Source organism: Electrophorus electricus, chromosome 16, assembly GCF_041902795.1.
Source record: "Electrophorus electricus isolate QZ-2024a chromosome 16, ASM4190279v1, whole genome shotgun sequence".
Lineage (NCBI taxonomy): Eukaryota > Metazoa > Chordata > Actinopteri > Gymnotiformes > Gymnotidae > Electrophorus > Electrophorus electricus.
In genome coordinates this window covers 21,265,049-21,290,316 of record NC_137512.1, presented here as the reverse complement: position 1 = coordinate 21,290,316, position 25,268 = coordinate 21,265,049, and the positions used below count along the sequence as shown (strand labels likewise).

At 41.8% G+C, this 25,268-nt stretch overlaps 3 protein-coding genes and 1 non-coding gene across 5 annotated transcripts; 2 read left to right on the top strand and 2 right to left on the bottom strand.

Moving 5' to 3' along the window:
• Nucleotides 1–2,830: 2,830 nt before the first annotated feature.
• trnav-uac (transfer RNA valine (anticodon UAC)) lies at nt 2,831–2,903 on the top strand. Its single transcript has one exon. It is a non-coding gene; the product is annotated as a tRNA-Val (tRNA).
• A 2,057-nt stretch (nt 2,904–4,960) lies between these two features.
• cstf2 (cleavage stimulation factor, 3' pre-RNA, subunit 2) lies at nt 4,961–12,822 on the top strand. Of its 2 annotated transcripts, XM_027022588.2 has the most exons (15): nt 4,961–5,120; nt 5,550–5,628; nt 5,703–5,872; nt 5,968–6,104; nt 6,580–6,699; nt 6,931–7,053; nt 8,560–8,662; nt 8,948–9,010; nt 9,450–9,509; nt 11,252–11,396; nt 11,595–11,752; nt 11,850–11,986; nt 12,090–12,128; nt 12,293–12,431; nt 12,581–12,822. In XM_027022588.2, exons 1-14 carry the CDS (start codon nt 5,042–5,044, stop codon nt 12,413–12,415), a joined length of 1,536 nt encoding a protein of 511 aa, XP_026878389.1. In that variant the 5' UTR covers nt 4,961–5,041; the 3' UTR covers nt 12,416–12,431; nt 12,581–12,822. The 2 variants fall into 2 exon arrangements, with proteins under 2 accessions (XP_026878389.1, XP_026878390.1); XM_027022589.2 differs by lacking the exon at nt 9,450–9,509.
• A 128-nt stretch (nt 12,823–12,950) lies between these two features.
• nox1 (NADPH oxidase 1) lies at nt 12,951–17,639 on the bottom strand. The gene is made up of 13 exons (XM_027022590.3): nt 17,509–17,639; nt 17,177–17,272; nt 16,771–16,881; nt 16,459–16,543; nt 15,979–16,130; nt 15,684–15,865; nt 15,465–15,591; nt 15,242–15,334; nt 14,904–15,145; nt 14,544–14,706; nt 14,225–14,371; nt 13,906–14,030; nt 12,951–13,807 (listed from the first exon to the last, which is right to left on the bottom strand). The coding sequence occupies exons 1-13, from the start codon at nt 17,551–17,553 to the stop codon at nt 13,681–13,683; spliced, it is 1,695 nt and encodes a 564-aa protein (XP_026878391.3). The 5' UTR covers nt 17,554–17,639; the 3' UTR covers nt 12,951–13,680.
• Nucleotides 17,640–17,861: 222 nt separating this feature from the next.
• On the bottom strand, nt 17,862–25,268 carry xkrx (XK related X-linked). The gene is made up of 3 exons (XM_027022594.3): nt 24,268–25,268; nt 19,581–19,846; nt 17,862–19,409 (listed from the first exon to the last, which is right to left on the bottom strand). Exons 1-3 carry the CDS (start codon nt 24,606–24,608, stop codon nt 18,628–18,630), a joined length of 1,389 nt encoding a protein of 462 aa, XP_026878395.3. The 5' UTR covers nt 24,609–25,268; the 3' UTR covers nt 17,862–18,627.

Genomic DNA, 25,268 nt, shown 5'->3' with positions numbered 1-25,268 from the left:
CCCTGGGTCCTAAAGCCTGCCACGTGAAGTCATTTTTTTTTTTTTTTTTTTTTACAGGTGAGTATAAAGGCTACTAAACAGGTTGTGACTTATTATAGACTGCGTTCGTTCTTTTACGAGGAGTCACGTTCATATACTCAAATTCAGAGTAGCAAAATAATCCTTCTTAATAAAACAATTAATTCTTCTTTTGTTTCCATGGTTTCACAGACCAGGCCTGTATGGTGTGGACAATTAACTGTACAGTTTAGGCCAGCACATCAATTGATTGTGCAGTATATGAGGTTTTTGCATTTACATTATAAGATTTTGTTAAAAGCATTTTTCTCTTGTGAAAATGTATACAACTACAATGACTGAAGCATAATATTGCCACTATTGTGGGCACACTGTGAAAACTAGGCCAATGTGATATCATGGTCATCTCAGTTAGGCTGAAACTACAACATACCAGGCCTTTGTTAAGGTAGGAATACAGAACCCTATATAGCTAGATATATTTTTCTGAGATAACACTAAAATAGCTTATTCATAATTACTATACAAATATAAGACAAAAGAGATGAATGTCACTTACTTTGTTTTTGCAGGGGATTGGGTAGCCTATAAATTGCGGAGTAATGGCTTTTCTGTTGTTTAGTCCATTTTTAAGCATAAGTATGGCTTCTGCTAGGACTGTTTGCCATCAAATTAGTTTAATAATGCAAGCAGGTGACTGACAAATTTGTATGTTAACAGACACAGGTACAGGTGACTATAACATCCTGAACTGTAGTATGGTTTTGCCAGTTAAAAATGAGAGTACACTTCCATATTTTACTTATTTTCCAGAAAGGTTTTAAATATTGTAACTAGATTATAGTGTTCATATTCTTTATGCAATTTATTACTTTGAATGAAGTGATATTCTAGGCAAAACACAGGTAATTATTTCAAAGTAATCACTGCTCATGGATAAAAATTTAATTTTTAACAAATTGTATTGAAGTGTAAACTTTATTTCATCTGATCTATAGTCTACCAAAGTTTAACATCTAGGTAAGAGACCAAGTTCCAGACCTACAGAGTTCTTCAAGGACATATGGGTTTGATAACCTACAATTTAAAAATGGATGTGACTGACAGTATTATTACTACCCAGCCATGCATTTATGGTTCTATAATTTGTTAGTCATTCACTTGACAGAATTTGAAACATGGCCCTCTCCCCAAAATGGGCTTTTTATTCCAGTTCAGAGCAAGAACATGTCAATTTACTGAAATGCCCTCATTAGAAATCTGTATTCTAATTTCAAGAAAATCATACCCTAACAAACTAATTAAAAAACTCTACATCATTAGAAACATCATGTGTGCAGTTAGAGTCCATTTGCTGACTTACTCAATTTGTCTCAAGTCCTTTATCAGTGGTCAGTTTCTGGGTGACAGACCACTCTCAACACAGTAGTTACACCGATTTGTGTCTGTACCAACTCAGCAATGCCACTAGATCAATGCTGCGTTGAAGACTCCACCCCACCCCACTCCACCACATCCCCATTATATTTGTAATGGTCTTGAGGAACAAGGTAAAACGTGGTTTTGAATTGTGCATGAGCTACAGTCTGCACACTTACAAAATGCCCCTATAAGAGACGGATGCCTTATGTCGCTAGTAAGTATAGGTATAATTAGTTGCTTGTAATGTAGTGGCTGGTGAATGTATATTTACATTGATTCCTGCAGATAATTTCTTTCAGGTATGAGCCACTAGGGTTTTTAATCTATTTTTCGCAATGGAAATGTAACAAATGATGTACACATATTGAATGTGTTTTATACAAAGTCTGGCCCAGGTTTGGTTTCTTGGAGCATTTATGAAGACTACATACATTTGACTTTCAAATTATATAAAACGGCTGACAAATTACATTATTTTGTTAGCTTGATATCAGTGGACAACAATTCTATGTACAATGAGCTCTTGTCTTTCAGTGCTTGGTAGACTACTCTTCAGCAACATCTTTTGAAGGTACTAGAATGTACACTTCCTATATCTTTTAAAGCATATAATTGTCCTAAACTCTTCCGTAGTAGGAACATACAGGCTGTTTTAAGCATTCTGAAAGTGGGTCTTCATTTCGCTAGACATTGGTCTTTTAGGGTGTCGACATGTCCGCCAGTGCCGACCTACCCTCTCACTCCCACGTTTTACAAAATAGCATAGTCTTGTTTGTGCCAGCGCTGGCCAATTTTTTTTCCCCGTAAATTCCAACTATGGCTTTAAATAGGCTATCACCCATCCTAATACCAATAACCATTAGGAAAAAAATTCCCATGCCTGTTACTCCTTCCTACTCGAGCTGCCATTCTCAAAACGGCCATTGTCACACAACCTTTTCGTAACTGTTTATTGTCTGTCAGGAATCTTACTAATAGCCGAACACACAGTTACCCCAAATAATAAATGAATGTGTAAACTGAAAAGGAAATATTTGGAGTTAGAACTAGTTAGTAAGCTCTGAGGATGTTACGCTCCCCCAACTTCGTCAGGGGACATAAATAAGGTGACTTCCATGTCCGTGAGCGCAATCGGTTATGGCATCACAAAATCACGAAGACGGGACACCCACAGTCATGTCCATGACTGCTCACCGTCGACGGGCCGAAACGAAGAGCGGCTTCAATGGCTTCTCGCAGTCACGTTAACCGTGGCGTGTTGCACGCTGCAGAAGCGAACCCATCTGTGCATAATTTAACGTTTCGATACAAGCGTATAAAGAAATGCTTACCGCGTTGATTTATTTTTGCATTGTACTGTACCCTTTCGTGATAAGCGCTCTCAGCATGCGGTTCCATAGTGTAGTGGTTATCACGTCTGCTTTACACGCAGAAGGTCCTGGGTTCGAGCCCCAGTGGAACCAGATGTTTTCCATAATTGGGACGTACCTTCGCAAATATTTCTCTCACCACCAGCGTTAGTGAGAAACTGTACTATGTCCATCTCCCACCACAAACTGCCCATTCCCCACGTTAAAAGTAGACCATGAAAACAACGAACACGTGCAGCCGAAACAATCACTTAGATTCAACTACACGCATGTACAGAAGCCTTTATACATACGATGCAAAACACCCGGAATGTTCGCTACTCCCATTATATTCGACTTTTGAATTTGCCTACTATTTAGCCAACAGTATACATTTATTAGCCAGCAGCATACATTTTATTCTGCATACGAAATGCAGAACTGATCTTGATTTATTCATTCCTGATCCTGTTACATTCTGCAGCCTACATTGTCTACGAAGTAGACACTGGCCACAGCCTTCCGTGAAATTGGTGAAATGGAAGATGGATTTGTAACTAATCTTTACCAGTTCACGAGTTGTAAAGACGTTAAATAGAACTGGTGGGGGGTGGGGGAACATGACTCCACTTGCTGACGGTTGAAGTCGGTATAGAAATGTCTTGGCGACCCCTACTGTTCACTTCGTGTCGACCTGAAATAGGTTTTTCAATATGTAGGCACAAAAATCCACTGCATGTATTTATGTATATATATTGATTTTGACTATTTCCATTCATACTGTTAATTAGGAAAGGTAAAATGTCATCTGAGGATCTTTTGACATGTTTTTGAAAACATCCAAAAATGGTGATCATTTGTTTGTTATTCAAATCCCATTTTAGCACAATTTTTTTGTTCTGTGTTTGCTCCTTATGCATAGATAAGGCTATACACGACATTGTCAAGTAACATGTTTTGCCAAGTAACTTACATTTAGGGAAGTTTTAAATAACATGGAGTAAAATGCTCATCAAAGCCTGGCTCTGGATTATCCCAAAACTAGCTCACATCAAACACATTTATCCAATATTATCATGTTTTTTTTTGTTTGTTTGTTTTTAAAGCAATTAAGCTATATGTACAATTGTACAATATTTGATTTTTTATGATCACGTCACTCAGCAATTAATTCCTGTCACAACCTGCCTGTCAATAATATACTAATCAACCCCCTTTTCTAAGTATCCATTCAACCCCCTTTTCTAAGTATCCATAATGAGAGCTGAAGACACTTTTTGTTTTTGTTGTTACATATGGTTGCCTATACTGCCATTGAAAAAAACTTCACTATACCAGATATGCAGAATTGTGAAAGCTTCCTTTTATAAATGCTCTCTAATATATAATAAGTGATTAATTTTCAGAGGTTGTTGATCTTTTTAGAATAATTTTAATTCTGTGCTGGAGCTGTCCAGGGTTCTGAAATTGCTATTTTTCTGAATGTGTATAAATTAGTTAACAGTTTAAATAGTTTCCTGGCTTTGAAAAAAAAAAAAAAGTTTAGTTGTAAATATTGTGGTATCTACGCTTCAACTGGAACAGGGCCTTATGCTACTTTCGGTACATTGCTCTAAACTCAGGCACATGGGAACAAGGAACCAGAAATATTAATGTTCCCTCGAAAAGATCATGGAATGTTAAGGTCATGATCACCTTGTATTGGGAGGAAAAGATGGTAGGATCCTTTCTGTTGCTGAACTAATGTTGGAGCGTTTGTCAAAATTAAATTTAAAAAATGATTCAACAGCATTAGTTTAACTACTAACATTATAAATCCTGTTACACTTTTTATTAATATAGATCTAAGTCTATGGCTTTCTGGGATAAGGTGATTTGGTTTATTTGGTCTTCTGAAGTTTAAAGATGAAAAACTGTCTGTCTTGGGTGGTTGTTAAATATATATATTTATAAATGTATATTGCTAAATATGACTATATTTAGATATATTTTATAATTATAATTTGTCTATACACACACACACACACACACACACACACACACACACACGTCTTCTTACTGCTTGTACGGAAGGTGCACTTTCCAACCTGTTTTGAGAATAACCAAGGAATAGGACTTTTAATTTGGAAATAAACACCGCGTTAGTGTCCATTTTGAATTTAGCTATCGTTTTACCGCTAACTTCACTGTTGCTTGCTTTGGTTACATGTTGTTAAGTCGCGTTCAAATGAAACAACCCCTTAACTAAAAATATGGCAAATATTACAGCTGCTGTGACCACAGCTGCGGCGAGGGATCCCGCTGTTGACCGCTCCTTACGCTCTGTCTTCGGTAAAGATGAAAGATTCTCCTGTTGATAAATTATCTTACGATTGCTAGCTGTGCTAGTTAGGCACTGCTTTACTTGTTTGCTGCATTGATGCGACCCTAAGTAGCTAGCTGGTTTGCTAACATTACCGATCTGAGCTTTCCAATACCTTATTTTTTATTCAAGCATATTCAAGTTATGATTGTGTCTATGATTTTTAAATTCTATATATATATATATATATATATATATATATATATATATATATATATATATATTTATTTATTTATTTTACCAATGCTGATTTCCAGCTGGGAGCTGAGCTTAGCCTGTTTTTACGTTAGTTAGCCATCAGGTTATCGCTACGCTAATGAGTCCAGACACTCCCAGCTGGCCGTGTTGTGTGAGGAAGCACTAGTTGAAACCCTGATCGATGTGTGCTTCTGCCATAGTCGGAAACATTCCGTACGAAGCCACAGAAGAGCAGCTCAAAGACATATTCTCAGAAGTTGGACTTGTCGTCAGTTTCAGGTACGCGCGTCAGACGAGATGCAACGAGCTTCGTGCATGCATGCATGCAGAGTAAACACAGCTCATTTTTGCAGGTTGGTGTATGACCGAGAAACAGGGAAACCAAAGGGCTATGGGTTCTGCGAGTACCAGGACCAGGAGACTGCGCTCAGTGCCATGCGTAACCTGAACGGTAGAGAGTTCAGTGGCAGAGCCCTGCGTGTGGACAACGCGGCCAGTGAAAAGAACAAGGAGGAGCTAAAGAGTTAGTACTCCTCGTACAGAGTCGTTTGTGTTTTGAAAGATTTTCGCTTGCAGAAAGTAAACGGCAGCATCTTACGTGACCCTTTGATCTCTGAGGTTTGGGCACTGGGGCTCCGATCATCGAGTCTCCCTATGGAGATAGCTGTTCCACGGAGGAGGCTCCAGAGTCTATCAGCAGAGCTGTGGCTAGCTTGCCTCCTGAGCAGATGTTTGAGCTCATGAAGCAGATGAAAGTAAGTACATGGGAAAGCAAATCAAAGAGCAGTGCTCGTAATACATTTTCCCCTACGTTTTAATTGTGATTTAGATCTTATTTAGATTTGTTATTTCGATTTTCATCTTTGCTGCACACATGTGGTTAAGATGCTATCATGAAAAGGAGCGGGAAAGTTTCTGTTTATTGAGCCCCTGAATTTTTAAAATGATTATAATACTATTTCAAATGTAATAATTCTGGGAAGCACAGCTTTTCATCTTACGTACAGTGGAAGTTGCATTGTCCACGTGCAGAATATGCAATACATTTGATACAATTGTGTGTATTCTTGCTGTATTTACAAGATGGGATTGCTTTTGTCAATCAAAATTGCCTAAAATCCCTAATGTGGAAATGTTCCATCCTCATGTGGTATCATGTGTATGACTGTTGAGCATTACATTGCACAGCCGCGGCGCTGGGCAAAACTGACCTTGCTTGTCACTCTGCAGCTGTGTGTTCAGAACAGTCCCCAGGAGGCACGGAACATGCTCTTGCAAAACCCCCAGTTAGCCTACGCTCTTCTGCAAGCCCAGGTCGTCATGAGGATTGTAGATCCAGAGATCGCCTTGGTGAGAACTTTCATGGCGACCGAGTGACGTTTAGACGAGGCCTGTGTAGATCTGTCCATAAACGGACCTTTCAAGAATGAACACGGATTGCATACTAAAGAAAACTGTGAAAGTGCTAAATTATGATAATGATGTAATTTCATCTGTTTAGTGTTGAGGTAGTAATGCTGTTATGCCTTTCTCTGAAGCGATCTCAGCTGTGCACTGAAGCTGACACTGCGCTTCTTTCAGAAAATGCTTCATCGGCAAGCTGCTGTGCAGCCCATAAACCCCAGCAGCCAGGCAGGGCCAGTGCCAGGCTCCAACCAGCCTCTTGCTCAGCCCAGCGCTCCCGTGTCCCAGCCACAGGCTATGGTGAGCACCTCCATCTTTTTCACACGCTGCTATGTCTCATATCTCGCTAACATCATCCTGTGACTTTGGTTATATTCACGATTAGTACACCCACGGCAAATGTCAGGAATTGACCCGAATCATAAACAAAATGCGCTGCCTCGTCAAAAAAAAAGGTCACCAGTTGGATTTAACTAAGCAAATAGGTAAGAGCCTCCCATTGGATAATTACTGCATGGGTGATTGTTTCAGCTGGCAACAAGTTATTTAACCCTAACTGATGCAGTGAGTAGCTGCTCATTTGTTAAACAAATGATTGTGGAAAAGATGTTAATCTGATTCACAAGGATAATATTGGCATGCATCAAGCAGAGAAAACATCTAAGGAGATTGCTGAAACTACTAAAATCAGGTTAAGAACTGTCCAACGCATTATTAAAAAGTGGAAGGACTGGGGAAATATCGTCTTCGAGGAAAGAATGTGGTCGGAAAAAAATCTTGAATGATCGTGATCGGCAGTCACTTAAACGTGTGGTGAAATCAAATCGTAGAAAAACAACAGTAGAACTCAGGGATATGTTTAATAGTGAAAGTAAGAGCATTTCCACACGCACAATGTGAAGGGAACTCAAGGGATTGGGACTAAACAGCTGTGTAGCCTTAAGAAAACTACTTGTCAGTGAGGCTAACTGGCAAAAATGGCTTCAATTTGCTAGGGAGCATAAAGACTGGAGCAACGGAAGGTGGTCTGTGGTCTGAGGAGTCCAGATTTACCCTGTTCCAGAGTGATGGGCGCATCAGAGGCGGCTGAAGTGATGCACCCATCATGCCTAGTGCCTACCGTACAAGCCTGTGGGGGCAGTGCTATGTTCTGGGGTTGCTGCAGTTGGTCAGGTCTAGGTTCAGCAATGTTATGTGCCCAAAGAATGAGGTCAGCTGACTACCTGAATATACTGAACGACCAGGTTATTCCATCAATGGATTTTGTCTTCCCTGATGGCATGGGCATATTCCAAGATGACAATGCCAGGATTCATCGGGCTCAAATTGTGAAAGAGTGGCTCAGGGAGCATGAGACATCATTTTCACACATTGATTGGCCACCACAGAGTCCAGACCTGAACCCCATTGAGAATCTTTGGGATGTTCTGGAGAAGACTTTGCGCAGTGGTCCAAATCTCCCATCATCAATGCAAGATCTTGGGGGGGGATGAATGCAACTCTGGAGAGAAATAAATGTTGTGACATTGCAGAAGCTTGTGGAAATGATGCCACAGCAAATGCGTGCCATAATGAAAGCTAAAGGTGGTCCAAGGATATGTTGTTGTGTTTGACCTTTGTTTTTGGCCAGGCAGTGTAGATGAAAAGGTTAAAAAAGGTTCAGTATGGTCATACTATTGTCCTTAGTTGTGCCTCTTCTACGTCTGTGCATAAACTGATATGAACATTAAGTACAAAAAATTGTTTTATGTCATTATGTAAAACTGCATGTTTACAAACAGCCTCTTTTCATTCCATGGATCACAGGCAGGAATGCATGTGAATGGTGCTCCCCAGATGATGCAGCCTTCTCAGATGGGAGGTGGAGTGCCAGGGCCAATCCCAGGACAGGGCCCTCTGGGACCAGGAGGTAAATCTGATGCCTCCTCAGCTATGTGTGTTTGCGTGGGGGGCAGTGGTAGCTCAGTGTTTAACGTACTTGATTAAGGAAGATTGCTGGTTCAAGCCCCACCACTGCCAAGTTGCCACTGTTGCACCCCTGAGCAAGGCCCTTAACCCTCAATTGCTTAAGTTGTACTCAGTCTTAATTGTTAGTTGCTTTGGATAAAAGTGTCAGCTAAATGCCATAAATGTAAATGTGTGTGTATGTTCTGTGCATGAGCAGAACTGTCTTCCTCTGGTACCTTCCCTGCAGGTGGGATGCAGCCTCAGATAGGAATGCCTCAAGGAGGCCCCGTTCCCATGGATAGAGGACCAGGTACTGATGATTTTTGGAAGAGAGTTTTGCAGAATAGCTGCTTGTTGTGTGCGTGTTTTTGTTTTGTTTTGTTATTTTTTGTTATTTTTGTGGTGTCTCATTTCTCTTTCTCTTATGAGACAGGTGACCTGCTATGTTATTTTTTTAATGTAGATAGAACATAGATTCCCATTGTATGCTCATCATTGTCTAGATGATAATCTTTTGTTTCATTCAAAAATGTTTTCCTCCTTCTGAGCATTACAGCAAATCTTGTAAAATGAAGATAGACTGGGCAGACGATTAGCAGTCAGGTTTTTTATCGCTAAACTGGTTCACCTCTAACCCTCGAGCAACATGCAGCCTAGTATTGTAAAAATGCTCGTGAGTACTATCTGCAGGCCATGGTGTATACTTGCTCAGTCCTTTTTCCTGTTCCCTTTACTTAATGCTGGCCAAGGAACCCTTCAGGACTCCCCTGTTGGATCATCTGGTCAGGCTGCTATCGAGCGGCCGCAAGGTATCACGGCTTTGCCCTGATGTGCCGAGAGTGCAGGGGTCTGGGCTGTGTTCCACTCATAGGCCAGTGAGCTCATGCTAGGGACCATTTCATTGCAGTACACCTCTACATAGCAGTGCTTCTTCACCATGCAAAGTATTTTGACTGCCAGTTGTCAGAAAAATTGACTATATATAATGTTAGGGATGGATCAACAGGTTAGCAGTAATAAAACAGTGGAGGTTGCAACATTACAGCATGAGTTCAAATTATTTTCGCGTTTCCTTGATGCCCTTGTCAGCCTTTCATAATGTGCTTGACAAATGCGTCATTATCTGCTTCTGTCTACAGAATTCTTTTGTTTTTTAAAAAAAGACATGCCCTGGTTTGATGGCAGTATTTATTAATTGAGTCCAAAGTCTCTTCTAAATGTGCTTTACTTAGGAAAGGTAAGACCTCAAATAAGTATGTTAATGAAAACGTTACTAAAAATTAGAGTATACAGTGAAATATACATGCCAAGATGAATAACTAAGTCTTTAATCTGGATTTTAAGTCACCCACAGAGCTTGCCTTACTAGTATTCTGTGCATCACTATTCCAGATTTGAAGGGCTACCTAAAACAACCTCTTCTGTTCTAGAGATTACCAGTATGTGTGCCTCCACTGAGTAAAGTGGTTGGCATGGGCAATAATGCTGTAAGAGATTGGAAAGCTAGAGCTAGGTCATTTAATGCCTTTACATTTAAAAGCAAGACTTTGTAGTCAATGTGGGACTTAATAGGAAGTCAGTACATTGACTAAGACAGGCATAATATCCTGCAACTTTCATTTGCTGAGGCCTGCTATATTGTGAGATTGTTGGTTACAGATAGCACAGCAGCCAGTCAGTAACACAGTGCTGTAGTGTAATGCACTGGTTCTAAAGGTATAATACTAGTTTCTCAACATCATGTAGGGATAGCATATATCTTCTGTATAGAATATATCTTCTGTCTTCATATAATGGTGTCACATATTGGAGTAAAATTACATCAGCTGTTACCCAAGATCTTTAATTTTAACTTTCAGTTTTACAGAATATCCATTAAGGTATAGAATAAAATTAATAACCTTTCTTTGATCAGACCCAACATCAGTACTTCTGTTTTAATGGAGTTTAAAATGAAATACATTTCTGGTGATCCAAGCTTCTTTGTGTTTAGTACAGCCTTAACTTTTGCGTGGCTGTGTTCAAGGGGTTGTATTTAATTGGTGGTTTGTATGCTGCCCTAAACATAAACTTGTTTTGGGCCCATATTTAACTCTTTTGCACTAACAGTTTGGTAATCAAATAGGATCAGAAGGCAAGGACTTGTCAGCCTAAGCTGATCATGTTTTCAAATCTGTCCGTTGAAATGACATGGTGTCAAAAACTGCCCTACCAAAAGAAAAATGTTCACAATCCAAGTTATTCAGTAGGTCAGTAGTGCTGATTCTGTATTATAATGATTTCTAGAAACCAGATTGAAATACTTTGTTATTCCTTCAAAGCATAGGTGATGGACAACAACTTTCTCCAAAGTCTTAGAAGGAAAATGTGTGTTGGATAAAGGCCTAAATTTGTTTAACTGGCTCGCTGAGAACTGTACCTTCACATGTGCTCTGTCTGTGGCCAGTTCTCGTTGCTTGTTTTTGCATGTCATTTCTGGATCATCATTTTCAGCCTCATGTGTGTCTCACATGTAAGTCCTTTAACTTGAGTGGGTGTTGTCTTTTTGTAGTGCCCATGGTAGACCCACGGGCTCCTATGCGAGGAGCACCACCAGGACCCCAAGGCATTCCCCCCCGAGGCCTCCTGGGTGACGGTCCTAATGACCCTCGAGGTGGATCACTAGTAAACGTCACTGGAGATGTAGTGGAGCCAGGGTGGGTACAACATTTCTTCGGGATGTTTGCAGATGACTTTACTGTCAGATATGTTACTCCTTCTAGAACATATCTTTCAAACTCAAATGGTCATTGCTGCTTGTGATCTTGGGCCATTGTTTTTTTTTAATTTGTTTTCCTTCTTTTTCAGTCAGTCCTTCTGTCTAGTTTTCATGCTTGAGTGTATGTGTTTAACAGTCGGGGTTATATGGGTGCTCCACCACCGCACCAAGGGCCACCGATGCACATGGCTCCCCCAGATATGCGTGGACCCCATGACATGAGAGGAGCCCCCATGATGGGAGATCCCAGAGGCCCAATGATGGAACAGCGTGGGCCACCTTTGGACTCCAGGGGTACTTGATAATATGTGACGCACACCATATGGTATTATGTAGGTTTCTAAGTTTGTGTTGACAAGAAGGATGAACTAATTACAGTTTATTTGAACAGTTCCTATTCCTCAAGGTCGCGATCCTCGGGCTGTAGATGCTCGGGGTCCTGTGGCAGGCCAGAGAGTTCCTGTAGCCAGTGGAATGCAGGGTCCTCCACACGCAATGGGAACAAGTGCACCGCCGTCGGCTCGACCTGTACGCTCTGAACCATTGCACTTGCTGCTAATCCTTCCGCCCTATTTTGTTTCATTGTGCTTAGCATGGTAAAAAGGAAAACATTTTTTACTTTGTTCTACAGGGCCCTGCCTCTGACGTGTCATCGCAAGACCACGAAAAGGTAGGTGTGGCAGATGCATTTTAAGACAGAGTTTAATTTTCCATTTACAAGTGACACTCATTTTCAACGGACGAACAATCCTTTGCCCTTCCTGCTTGCGCTGTTCTTCCTTCTGCATTACTGGGTTAACTGATTGGCACCTCCTGTGTCTTTGTCCCTTCCAGGCTGCTCTGATCATGCAGGTGCTGCAACTGACCCCAGAACAGATCGCTATGCTGCCACCCGAGCAGAGGCAGAGTATTCTCATTCTGAAAGAGCAGATCCAGAAGACGGCTGGTGCACCTTGAAGATTCCAAGCGTGCCGTGAGTCTTTTCACGTGCCTGACGTTTTGATTAACTGTTTCTGAGGCGGTAGACTACCATTGTGTGCCTCAAGTGCCTTCGGGATGTTGTACCGTTTAGGAATGTGAGGAATGTAAAAGTAACAACTTTTTTTTTCTTTTGTTTTTCAGAAATGACACGAGACACGCTTGCAACACATGCTTGGCTTTGTTCTGTATTGGTCTATGATGGACTGCCATGTTAAATTTTGAAACCTGCGTTTGTTTAGAAAGTAAATGTATGGCAGTTGCACTGTTGATGTTGAAAGCAAACAAACCTGGATGTGGTCTCACAGGGAGACAAGCACATGACTGGACTTTATTAGTTACTTTATTGGCTGTCAGAACATTTCAATAAAAAAAAGTGAAAAATCTTACTGTTTACCTTTTTACTTAATTTTATTTTATGCGATAATTTCATTTACAGATACATCACTGGAGAATGATTTTTTTTTTTTTTTAATGCAAGCTTAAGTGTTGTTTACTTTTCATTTACTTTTACTGTAATGAAAGAAAACTGATTTCCAGGAAACATCTTCCTCTTGTATTTCCTGGAGCATGCTTCTTGGAAGCATAAGTGAAAAATGTACACCAAAAAAAAAAAAAAAAAAGATTCAACAGTGTTGTAAATAATCTACTTGTAACATTCTTGCCATTAACTTTGTGAAAAGTATAGATCAACACTGTTAAAACCCAAGCATGGATTATTTCAAGCATATAGTAACAACTCAGAAAGCCACACCCAGATTAAAGAAAGTGTCATATGGCTCAAAAAGGAAGCATTATAGTCTAATTTGTAGTTGAGGGCAAGTGTGGGTGCTCCATGCACCTTTTGAAAATTGCAGAGGTTAAATACACACAGTACTGTGCCCATACACAGTTATAATGACTGAGGGAAATGGGTGCTTCCTGAAATGTTTACTATTCTGATTGGGCTAACACCATCACTACTACAAACAGCTAGACACTAACAGCTGACTAACAGTCAGGCTCCTACTTCATACTCACAATAGCGCCCAGACCAGACATACTTCTGGCCCTGCAAATATACTTTTCCTGAGGAGGTAGTTGTATCTACTTCAGGGTTACACACCCAGGTAGGCAGTGAAGCTTACAAAATATAAAAACAGTCCTTTCATACCCTTACAACATCACTCAGATTCATTGTAATCAAGTTATTTGGGTAGGGGGCTTGTCCTTCAGGTTCAGCTGGTTACTTGCACCAGTTTCATTCAGAAGTTCTCTTTGTTGAAGTAAAACTTGGTTTTCCGAGGATCCACGTCAGAATATTTCACACATTTCTTTGCCAAGACTTTTGCTAAAGACTCTGGGCCACACAGAAATGTGCCAACTACTGACCTGTAGGTATCAATTAGGATGAAAAGTAAATATCTTTATATTGGATCAAACGCAGGTGACATGATCTTTTTTCTTTTTTTTTTAAGTTTTAAACTTACGAGGGATTTTCTTGCCGGACTTGCTCAAATTCCTTATCCCAGATGGGTCTTCCATAGTGAGTCTTCTGCTTCAAGCCAGTGATTACATCTGTGTCTTTATCAAAATGTACCATCACATGGGCTGCCTATAATCAAAGAAAGAATAGAGTCTAACATGCCAAGGCAGTAGTCCACATGAACTCTTTTGTTGTACTAACTGCTGTACGAATTAGTACAACATTTATTTTAAGTTGTAATAACAAGGACAGGCTTTGTACTAAAAGGACAAAAAGATTGTGCCAATTTGTCCAAATGATTTGTATTATGGAAGCAAACATACATGAGTATGGTCCCATCCAGTGAGGTAAAGTTTGTATGTCAGGAAGTCTCGCATGCCTCTCTCCTCCATTTCTTTTTCGAGCACCTGCAGCAGATCTGCAAACCACTCAAAGGCATTTGTCTCCCTACACAACCAGTAGAAGTATATCTGTGTGGAAAATTAAGGACAAAAAACAATCGGTACGCCACACTGACAGCAAACTGAACATCTAGCTTTGAGAAGCCAGAAGATCACATTCTGAGATGTAACGAACATCAAAATGTTTGTAGCTTTGACCAAGAACCTGATTTGCCTGTTCGACACAAGTAGACATTCTCACCTTTCTGGTGCGCAGCTTGGGATTGGAATCTTTGAACTTATACCAGATAGACTTCAGAATTGATGCGAACGGGGTCACCCCGATCCCAGCTCCAACCAGCATGCTGACTTCATAATCAAACACATCTTCACTGGCAGTTCCAAACGGGCCATCCACACCCATCCTGAATGAAAATCAGAAATCAGATAGTTAGGCTTTCCATGGTGAGATATGATACTGCTGTATATGGTCTGTTGCTAATACTGTATTTTTGAATACATGAAATTGCCTGAGTTTATGCTTTAGATATTGATCAGGTTTATAAAAGCAGTGTCAAATGTGTGCTATAAAACTCAAAAGAGAAATAAGGTAATGGCTCACTTCGGCCCTTGACTCCCCTCTGGTAGATTTTCTAGCATCTTAATTAATTGGTTAGTCCAGTCCCCAGCTGAACGGATGTGCAATGTGAAAAAGTCTTCCTCTGGGGCTGAGGTCAGTGTAAATGGGTGCCATTCTAGTTGGGAGATAGCTGGACAGTTTAAGAAAACATACTGCCCAGCGTCCATCTTAAAACCAGACTTCACCAACTGTAGCTCGAGGACATTGGATGGATGCATCACAATCTAGGGGATATAAATGAGAAAATCTGTTTGCTTTCAAAATACCCGACAAACTACTTTTGCTAATGATGCTACTCCATGGCATCAGTGAAGGCTTACCTTTTTGTATCTCACAGTCTGCATGTAGCGGATAAACCGCAGAAACCTTTCACATATGTAAATCACCATAGGACCAATCACCCACTTCCAGGTCTGTGAAAAGCATTCAGCAAATGAGTGCTATGGAATAGACCTAAAAATTCCATCAGAAATTCTACCTATGGTACATGTACATACATGTAAATATATACATACATGTAAATGTTACCTAGTTAACCCTTACCTGAGGAAACCCTCCAACAAACTGAGGGATTGGGCATTCAGGAATCAAGCCCCAGTTCTGCGGCTGTGTTTTGCAGAAAATGGTGTCGTGAGGCGGCTCAGTGGTCTGTTGACCTCGAACAATGCGCCTGCATCAGAAGCAAATGTCAGCTTTCACATGCTGTTCTTATCAGGAAAAGTCAACCGTCTCGAGCCAGTGTCCACAGTGCTGAAGCCTCACCCTGCCCCATGAAAGACAAGGCCAGCGAAGAAGATGATGAAAAGGTGATGCGTATACCAGAAGACCTCAAAGTAGCTTCGTCGAATGACCTCCATTGATGATGTGATCATGAGGATGAGAGCAAGGGTGATCACAACTCCAGTAAGGCCAGCAATGGTGGTGAATGCGAACAGGGTTGGGGTCTGGGGCGCAAGTACATTAAAGCTGTCAATGGCAATTCCCTCTGAATACTGAATACTGTTAAAATATGTTTGGAAGAATGCAAACAGGATATAGTACAAGTGGCAAAACTCACTGTATAATCATATTCGATAGGATTGAGGTAGGTGGTGTTTTTTGCTCTGTTGTCCCGAAGGGCAGACAGATTACCGGGGAGGGGACCATATTTCCCATGTCGACTGTTAATGTACCACTCCACATTGAGCAGATGGGCAACAGTGTGAACCGCTAGACAGTGGGAAAACAGAAGGGTCTCTAATGCCATTGTCTCACAATGGCATGTGTAGAAGTATTGAGGACTGAATTCATCTGCTGTAGGTTTTAATTTTCAAGAATGTCCATCCTTGGTGAATTTTTAACTATAGCCAATAAGAATTTTTCCCCACATTGCTAGGTATTTTTTAGACTTGAGCAAATGAAAAAAACATGTTAAAAATCCTAGAAACCACAAGAACTGTGATGGCTTTTCAGGTGTGCACTTAATCCCCACAGATATCTGACTAATCCCTGCCATTTCCTGTTAGTTATCTAAGCAGGACACAGTTAAATAGTTTACCAGTCATCAATGCAATCATGTAGGCGACAAGTTTGTGGAAAGTGAGATTTTTGTCCAGTTGTTTCCGCAAAGCTACTCCACAGCACTGAAATGTAAACAAAAGAAGGGCTATGTTAAAAAGGTCCTAGACCATGTTTAGTTCTATGATGAAACAGTCACCAATGAACACGTTCAACAAACACACACACACACACACACACTCATTTCACACCACCAACTCACCACAGAACACGTTCCAACGCACGCACGCACGCACACGCACACGCACACGCACACGCACACACCGACACCTGTATCACCCCACCAACTCACCATAAAGTTGCCACGGATCAGAGACAGGAGGTTCCGGCACACTGGGAGGAGGATGAGCATGCAGTTAAAGTTGAGGACGGCAGCAGGGGCTCTGGCCCATGACAGTGCAGACTGGAAGGCAACACACCCACTTTAATCTACCTCCATCTTTCTTTTTTGCCACATTAAATAGTACATTCTACTTAGACTCAAGCCAAAATAAAGGTAGGACCTAGTTTTAATGTGTTGCAATTCTGTCTCAAGAAAAATGTTTCCCAGAACTGCAGGATTGTGGAATCAGGACTTTACATTTTAAAAGTAAATGCATTTCATAGCTTAGACTCTCATCTTGCCATCTGAAATGAGTTTTAACAGTCAAGACAAATCAGAATGCAGCTTTGATAATTAGACGTGTGATGGCGCTCACTCCTAGTAGCTGGTGTGTGTAGAAGAATTGAGGCCCCAAGTCGTAAAACAAATAGAAGTAAACAAACAAGAAGACATTGATGCCCATCCAGACCACCTGAAAAAAACAATCATAATGTCATTCTTCAAAGATACAGTCGGTGTGATCTGCCAGTTTGGACTTTATCCAGACGCGTTGATTATACATTTTGTTACCGTCTAGAGTAACACTTACAATTCAATTCGTTTGTAATATTGCTATACTTACAGTTTATAGTTTACTTTCGCTATTTTAAAAATTAAATATTGAGGTTTGGTCCATTTAAGAGTAAATTTATCTGTACGTGTTCTTACCAGAATAAAGGTTTCCAGTCCATGGTTAACAATCCAATTACCCATCTTTGTTCGTGCAGTGGAAGTCTCCCTTTGAACCGATCGCTACCTGCTCTCGTTTTAATAGCCTGCCTGCTTGCGGCCAAACTCCGCCTTCGCCTTCGCCTTGTGGTGGTACAAGGAAACCATTTGGGGTGATAAAGGATGAAAAGCAGGAAATAGTCGTGGGGAAAACCTCTTCTAAGAATAGCATTATATTACAAGATGAGCACTTTCTGAGCACTTTCGGGTAGCACAGCGATCAATGTACACGAGGAAGTTTTGAATTCATCTCTATACTCTCGTTGTGATACAATTTTTGAACAAAGAAAATCTTGTCAGATGTTCAAAATATTTTATTAATATTTATTCAAATTATAGACAGTAGATCAGATACATCATTCAGGGACATCAAACATACAAAATTAAGACATTCCTTTTTTTGGCTTTTAAAATAAATGCAATCAGTTTCAACAGATGTTGACATACACTCTTAAAACTAAACACTCAGGTAAATACTTCAGTGTTTGTCAACCTCGATCTGTTATGAGAAATGACCCAAGAGTTTCATTGTGCCCTTGGGGGACAAACCACTGGACCACCTGCCCTCTGCTTTTGATGATGTTCATTCCCTACAAGAGAGTAAAGCATGGATTTCCCTAAATAACCACATCACTTCTTTCTGAGTCGGACACCTGGCAGGCTTTCAGCACACCTGGTCGACGGTTGTGTGTTCTACCCACTTCTGAAGGATGCCTTTGTGAACCTGTCTCTGCATAACTAAACAGATGACATTCTTTGATATCTAGCAGCCAGCAGCTCACGGGAATCTATCAGTGCCTGCTTTCATTTCCACACCAAAGCAATGAGACTTAAAATGAGAGTTTAGTAACAGCTCCGCAAGTCCAATTCAAAATTCTTGTGCCCAAAATACTCTTGTAACACAACATATTTGTTTGTTTAATCACCTGCAGCAGTTATAGTGTAGCTCTCTCCACAGGCTTGTCTTTAGAAAAGTCAGCACGGCACTCCTGAGCATAGACTCGTGCAAATACGCTAGGTAACGCCCAACATTTGATGACGTGAACAGCACAGTCCCCGTCAAGCTGCCTCGGTGAAGTCATCCACAATATCCACCTCCCGCTCCGGGAGCAGTTGGTCCCGTGGAAGCAGCATGGGGTCTCCGGCACGCTGGGGCGGAGCCTTCCCCCGGCAGCACATGCAACGGAGGCACTCTTCCACGTTGTGTTTGATCAGCTTCCGCGCTGGGTGGCAGAACTGGTAGAAGAGCAGCATGAAGAGGACGCCGAGGCCGTAGCAAACGACCAGCTGCACGGCCAGCAGCGGTGCGCACACGTACTCGTAGAAGTCCGACTTGAAGAAGTACCACAGCGCGATCAGCGCCAGGTTCTCTACGAAGCGCAGGGTGTAGTACGTGGCCAGGCGGCTCCAGCGCGGCTGCTTCTCGATCAGGTCGTGGTCAGCCAGATTGAGCTGGACGGCCGACCAGCAGAAGACGTTGATGCACGCGTACAGGAGCGTCACCATGCACAGCACTACGCTCGTACCCACCTTGCTGAAGTTCTTCTCCACATTCTCGGGGAGCGATGCCTGCCGCACCCAGAACTCCACCCACGGCTGGAAGAAGAAGAAGAGCAGGTTGGCCCCGCCCACCAGGATCACCCAGAAGGTGAGTGCCGTGCTGAAGAGCACCAGGGTGGTGACGCGCGTAGTGATCTCCAGGCCTCGCCATAGCACCATACAGAGGTAAGCGGCAGGACTCATCCGCACCTTATAATCGTCATAGCGGATCTGTATGGCCAGAACACTGCACACCAGTGCCCCGTATGTGATTGATATTAGGGAGACGACCATCAGAGCAACTAAGAAAAGGAAAAATTAGAACATTTTGGTATGAGAAAGTACATTAGTACATTACACTGTGCTTGATGCAAAGCACAAGAAGTAGCAGACTCGAAGCTTCTAGAGTTCTATCAGCACCCCCTAGCGGAGAAACTAGAGACATGTTGTATGCACTGCCCATGATAACTCACGTCTGGCGGGAAGGAGATACTTTTCCTGAATGGCAGCATATAGCTGTAGCGTCAGCTGAGGGGTGGAGCCAAGGAAAGCCTGGATGACAGCTGTGCGTTTGAAGGCATCACGGTGGACAGTGAGCTTACGCTCCGAGTGTCCGATCTCCCATTCCATGGGGGAGCCCACGGCCTTGCCTTTCTTCAGCTTCCTCTTCCTCGTAATTGTGACATAAGGCTCCTCTTCTCTGCCTGCCTTGCAGTAAACCACCAAAGCTTCTACACACCTGTACAGTGGCGAGATACGGATAAGGTCTAGACAAGACTTTCATTTGTAGTGCAGAGACCAGCGAGAGAAACCGCTGATACGATGACTGATGATATTGTGTCCAAATAGAAATCAAACCCTGGCAAACATTACCAAAATATATTAAAATTCATCTTTAGACAGGGAGTGTGAAAATGTAGGTAAGAAACAAAATGCTTTTCTTCAGGTGTGAGTAATGGAGCAAACTATATAAATAACACCACGAACAAACATTTTACAGCAAAGTCACTGCCCATGATCACTACTATCGTTTACTTCCACAAGAAGGCACTAGTGTGCAGAAAATAATCTGACTTCATCTTAAAATTCCTGTTCACTAAGACACAAATAGGGCGTGGTCTAGTTTGGCAGAACAGTGCTTTTGTAACATCAGTCACAGGGAAGTACCACTGTTTGAGCACATACCTGAAAAACAAAGCAGGAACAATAATACAATAATCAAACAGTCAAATGGTAGCGCTTCAATAGTTCTATGAACAGACTAGGGCAAATGATAGGAGAAGGGGTTTCATTTCGGTGTTGGTGTGCCTCTGTAGCTGTGCTATTGTGAGCTCACCCTGTGCAGGCAAATGGGTCCACACACAGAACGAACACTAGAACACCCAGCTGATGTTTGATGCTTTCTCAGTTGCTATAAGACAAATCTCTCTGGTCTGACAAGGTCCAAGGCTGAAGCGAGGCCAAGGGTGGGGCCAGTGTTCAGTCTGTGATCCAGAATCTCCTCATCACTAAGCACAGTGTTGTCGTTTCTCCCTACGGCTGGCAGCTTTCAACATGGCGGGAACTCAGTCGAGTGTAGAAAACAGCGAGTGTCTCACACACCTTAATTTGCTAAGAAGGCAGCTGGAGGTCATGCCGATCAGCAGACCTGAAACCTGATCCTTCAGCTAAACAAGTTCAGGAGCCTTCACACACCTGCCCAGAAATCAATCAATTTACACTGACGACAGTTGTGCAAAAAACTATGAGCAAAGACATGTATGCACACGTCCCATGTGTTAGTCACTGCAAATCACAAACATTATGAGCACTGCTTATATCCTGCTTTTATATATAAAAATCCAATTTTGATCTGTTGATTCCCCCCCCCCCCCAGCATTTTGTTTTAAAAACAAAGTTGTTTTTGATTACATTTAGGTGATAATTTATCTAGTGGATACTTCTTTTATTTAAAATAAATGCACTACAGACAGAGTGCAGATCTGCTTAAGCAGAGAGAATGCAGACAACTTAAATAATTCAGCAATTTTCTGTCAGTTGTTATTAATATTGTTGAATTTTATAAGATGCAAATAGATAGATAGATAGATAGATAGATAGATAGATAGATAGATAGATAGATAGATAGATAGATAGATAGATAGATAGATAAAGAAAGAAAGTCAAGGTGGTGGTGTTTCTATGTCGCCATTGGCCTCCTTGCTTTCGAAATACCAGCACTGGCCATTGTAAAACACATATTGGCCAACTGCTAAAATGAACGCTTATTTCTGAAAGATAAGTGCACATCCCTGTAGGAGCTTTATGACAGCTATAAATGCAATTTACATCATTGCAGACTGTAAACAACTTCCTACACTCTCTAACCCTTGAATCAAAACACCTAACTTGCACATACAGTCACCAGCTGCTTTTAGGTGCAACCATTCTAAAAGAGTTCATTATAGGCGGTAACATGGAAGTACCGCATGGCTTTGTGTTGACATGCATGTACCCAGCATGGTGACAGTGCTGGTGTTTTACATGTGTCTGTTTAATGGCTAGGTTTAAAGAGCTCCATTACCCATCAGTGTGAAAATTACAGTCAAGGAAGGAAATGCACACTTAGAGAGAGATAATGATGATGCTTAGGAAATACAAACCATGCACGGCAACACATGACATAGTGTGTCTAACTCTACAGTTACAAAGGAAAAAGCCCCTAGAAGCCAGGGAAAACATATTCCAATATACACCATGTTGTAATTTTCCGAGGACTTCTAGCTGATCTGAGGAACCATAATATGGCTTCAGAGTAAATGGCATTTGTAATTTGATAAAGTGAGGCGTGCCTGTATTCTGCACAGCTATATACCCTTGGTCTGCCTTTGTTAGTTATTCAGAGACAGGGAATCGTGTAACATGATCAATAACATCAAGCTTTGGCCTCGGCAAAGCAAAAGCACGCTAATGTAGACTAATATTTAGGACAATGCAAATAGCTGCCCTCATGAGCAGATAGCACTAAAATTGTTCGCATTTTAACTACTGCACATTCATAAGATAGTCACAGGGCTGATGACTCAGATGAGAATAAACAGCAGGCCTCCTGAATGAGATCTGATTACTTATAATCATGTTTCAGCACTTTGAATTGACAAAAAGGTTTTGGTGAGGGCCAAATAAAGGAAGAGCACATGATGACATGTCTAAATCTCATCTAAAAGCAACATGTTTATTATGTTGCTAGTACCATGATGTTTATCCACTGAACATCTTTTTGTAAATACCACCTCATTTTAGAAATTGTGACAGATGATTGGGGGCGGGCGACTAACGGCCAAACCTTTTTTGTGAGAGAATGTAAAAAGCCATGTTCACATGTTTCAAGGAAACAAAAATTGAACAGTTAAGGTGAAGAGTCATTGGAAGAAACTGTTAGTAGTCTTTCTCCCTCACAACCAAAACCAAAAGCTGCTAATTATGATTTTATTTGGAACCTGTTCAGAGCCAGCAACCATAAACCTTGCTGCACCAGTACAATGAAGAGACTTGAGCAGGTTTTGTTGTTGTTGTTGTTATTGTTGTTGTTGTTGTTTCCTACAGTCGGCTGGCTGTTCTTAGAAAGAACCTTCCCTTTTCCATTGTAACCGTTGTTTATGGAAAGAGCAACCGGGCAACTCTAGTAAAAGTAGCATTGTAGAAAGATAGGAGTAGGAGAACCAAAAGCAGTCAAATGACTTATTGTTAACATAACCACATCTGGGTCATGGTTGGTTCTTACTTCATTTTATCCATATTATTATTATAACTCAGTTGTATTTTATGTACATGCTTCTAAGTTAATATCATTGTGAAAGCAATTTAGCAGCACAACAAAGATTTCAGGCCAAAATAAAACAGGTCAGTAGCTGAGACAGGGAAGAGTAGATATTTTCTAATATCTTTTCCGGTCAAAGAATGGCATAATCATCCGTAAGACGCTGTGCTGTACTTGCACAACTCTCATTCCACACTCTTGACCCTGCTTTAATCAACATTCAGATGACTACTCAGCAGCGGCGCTACACAAGATGTCTGCTCAGCTGTGCTACACAACAGATGTGTGCATATCTGCACACACCATGCCTTCACTACACACCTCCCACAATAGCTGAAGTACTACAAAGACCAAAATACTTGTACAAAACACAAAGGAGGCATTAAAGGGCAATGAGCTTTATGCTACACCCGCTTTAACATATAATTTCTGGGCACGTCTTGAACGCTCCCAGTTACATCACATACAGTAAAAGCAGTGTCCTCATTTGTAAATAATCCTCACTAATTAACCTAAACAATTCAAAGTGGCTGCCTCCTGTCAACAGGAGACCTTTAGCACCTTATGCTAGACCTTGTGTCCCTTAGATTTGAAACAACCATTAAAATTCCATGGGGAATGTTGACAAAGTAGCATTTGAATATCTACTTAAGACACCACCTGGTAACTACACACTCTGCCTGAAAATGAGTTACTTTTTATCCAACAAGGCTGTACACAATCTGGAGTTCAGAACATCTAGGTGTCTGCTCATTACAAATGTCTAGAATGTTCCATTTTAAAAACCCATAACTCTCTTTGTTTGCATACCCGTAGGACATGTTAAACACATCCAAATAAACAAAGGACTTTTTAAAGGCCCAGGGCTCATACTCTTGGATCTGTATTATGTACTGTATCCATGATGTGTAATCTGTAGGCTAATTTGAAAAAAATAACTTTTGAAAATGGGATGGTTCACTACAAAGTGAAACGAAGACTGTCTGTGGACGGTTTATGTGGCTTTACACCCACGGGCCTGCGCTGGGGGGGGGGGGGGGGGGGGGCTGAGGAAAACGGGCCCACACGCTGCACGGGTGATGTGTCAAAACGGTGGCAATGGCCAGGCTGTCCGAAAGGATTTGAGCACAGTAACCTAATACGGATTACAAAGATGACTCGAAATGTAGCTTGTCATTTTCTTCCGTGGGCAAGTTTAGGGAACTCCACTGCAGCTGGCGCAACCATCGTCACTATGGTGACAGGAGCCAGCGCTACAGCTAACGGAAAGCTCGCTGGCTGTGAAGGGCTTTAATGTAGAGACGATGTGTCAGTTTTGTGACCTTGTGCCTGTAATCGAATGTCAGTTAACCGTTACACACCTGATAATCGGCCCCATTTGAAGTAGGTGCATAAACAGCACAAGCGGACGGTCTCTTCCCAAGTCCCGGTGAATGAATGTCAGCGTCAGCTGGGTCAACACACTGGGCACCAGTATGAAAGTAATGGTCAGACCCATCCAGATCACGTCGCCGCTCCTATCGTACATGCTGCACAGCACAGCGGCGCAGATGAACTCTGCACAGTAGAGGACTGTTGCCCACACGACGCTGAAAGGAGGGTGGACCTTGCTGTGACTGATGACCATCACGAACCCGTTTTCGGCCGGGACGGGGGAGACCTGTGGGATCTCCGATATGGAATTTTCGACTGCCTCATCCATTTTATCCCCGTGGCTCCAACAACCTCGATCACTCGGGATGACCGTGGAGTTCAGCTTTCATGAGGCGATCGGCTTTGACACCACATTGCAAAAAGACACAAAAAACAACGAGACATACGAGGCTTCCAGGAGTGCAAAGTCTTGCTGCAAAAGCGGCGCACTTGTTAGTCATACGGCTTTGATTTCATCCGAGCTGCACCTCTCCCAGTAACTTTCAGTGCCTGGTTCACAGCTGTCGGTTCCTTTCAGCGGTCAGACATAAGGGAACTTAGCTAGGACAGCTAGCCGTCTAACAAAACTGAGTCGGCGTGTAGTTCCCGATGCATGCTCACCTCCCCAGACCACTGGGAATGAAGGACTCGCCACCATTTGCTGATCGGACTAAAAAAGTCGCCCCAACAACAGGCAAAACGTCCAACTTGTGAACGAAACAAACACGTCTTTGTATCCTACAACTTTGACACAGTCGTACTTGGCATAACACTCCGACGCAAACGACTCGAAATAAAGCAGAGAATCACAACGATGTCGTATCGTCTCGTCGAGGATTCCATTGAAAGTTTACCAGAAATGGTTTTGGTTTTGCATGGTCCTTGTGATTTGGACAGGCAGGTGTGTCCCTACACTTCGTCTTTGACGGCAAGTCACTGCCTTCAGTTT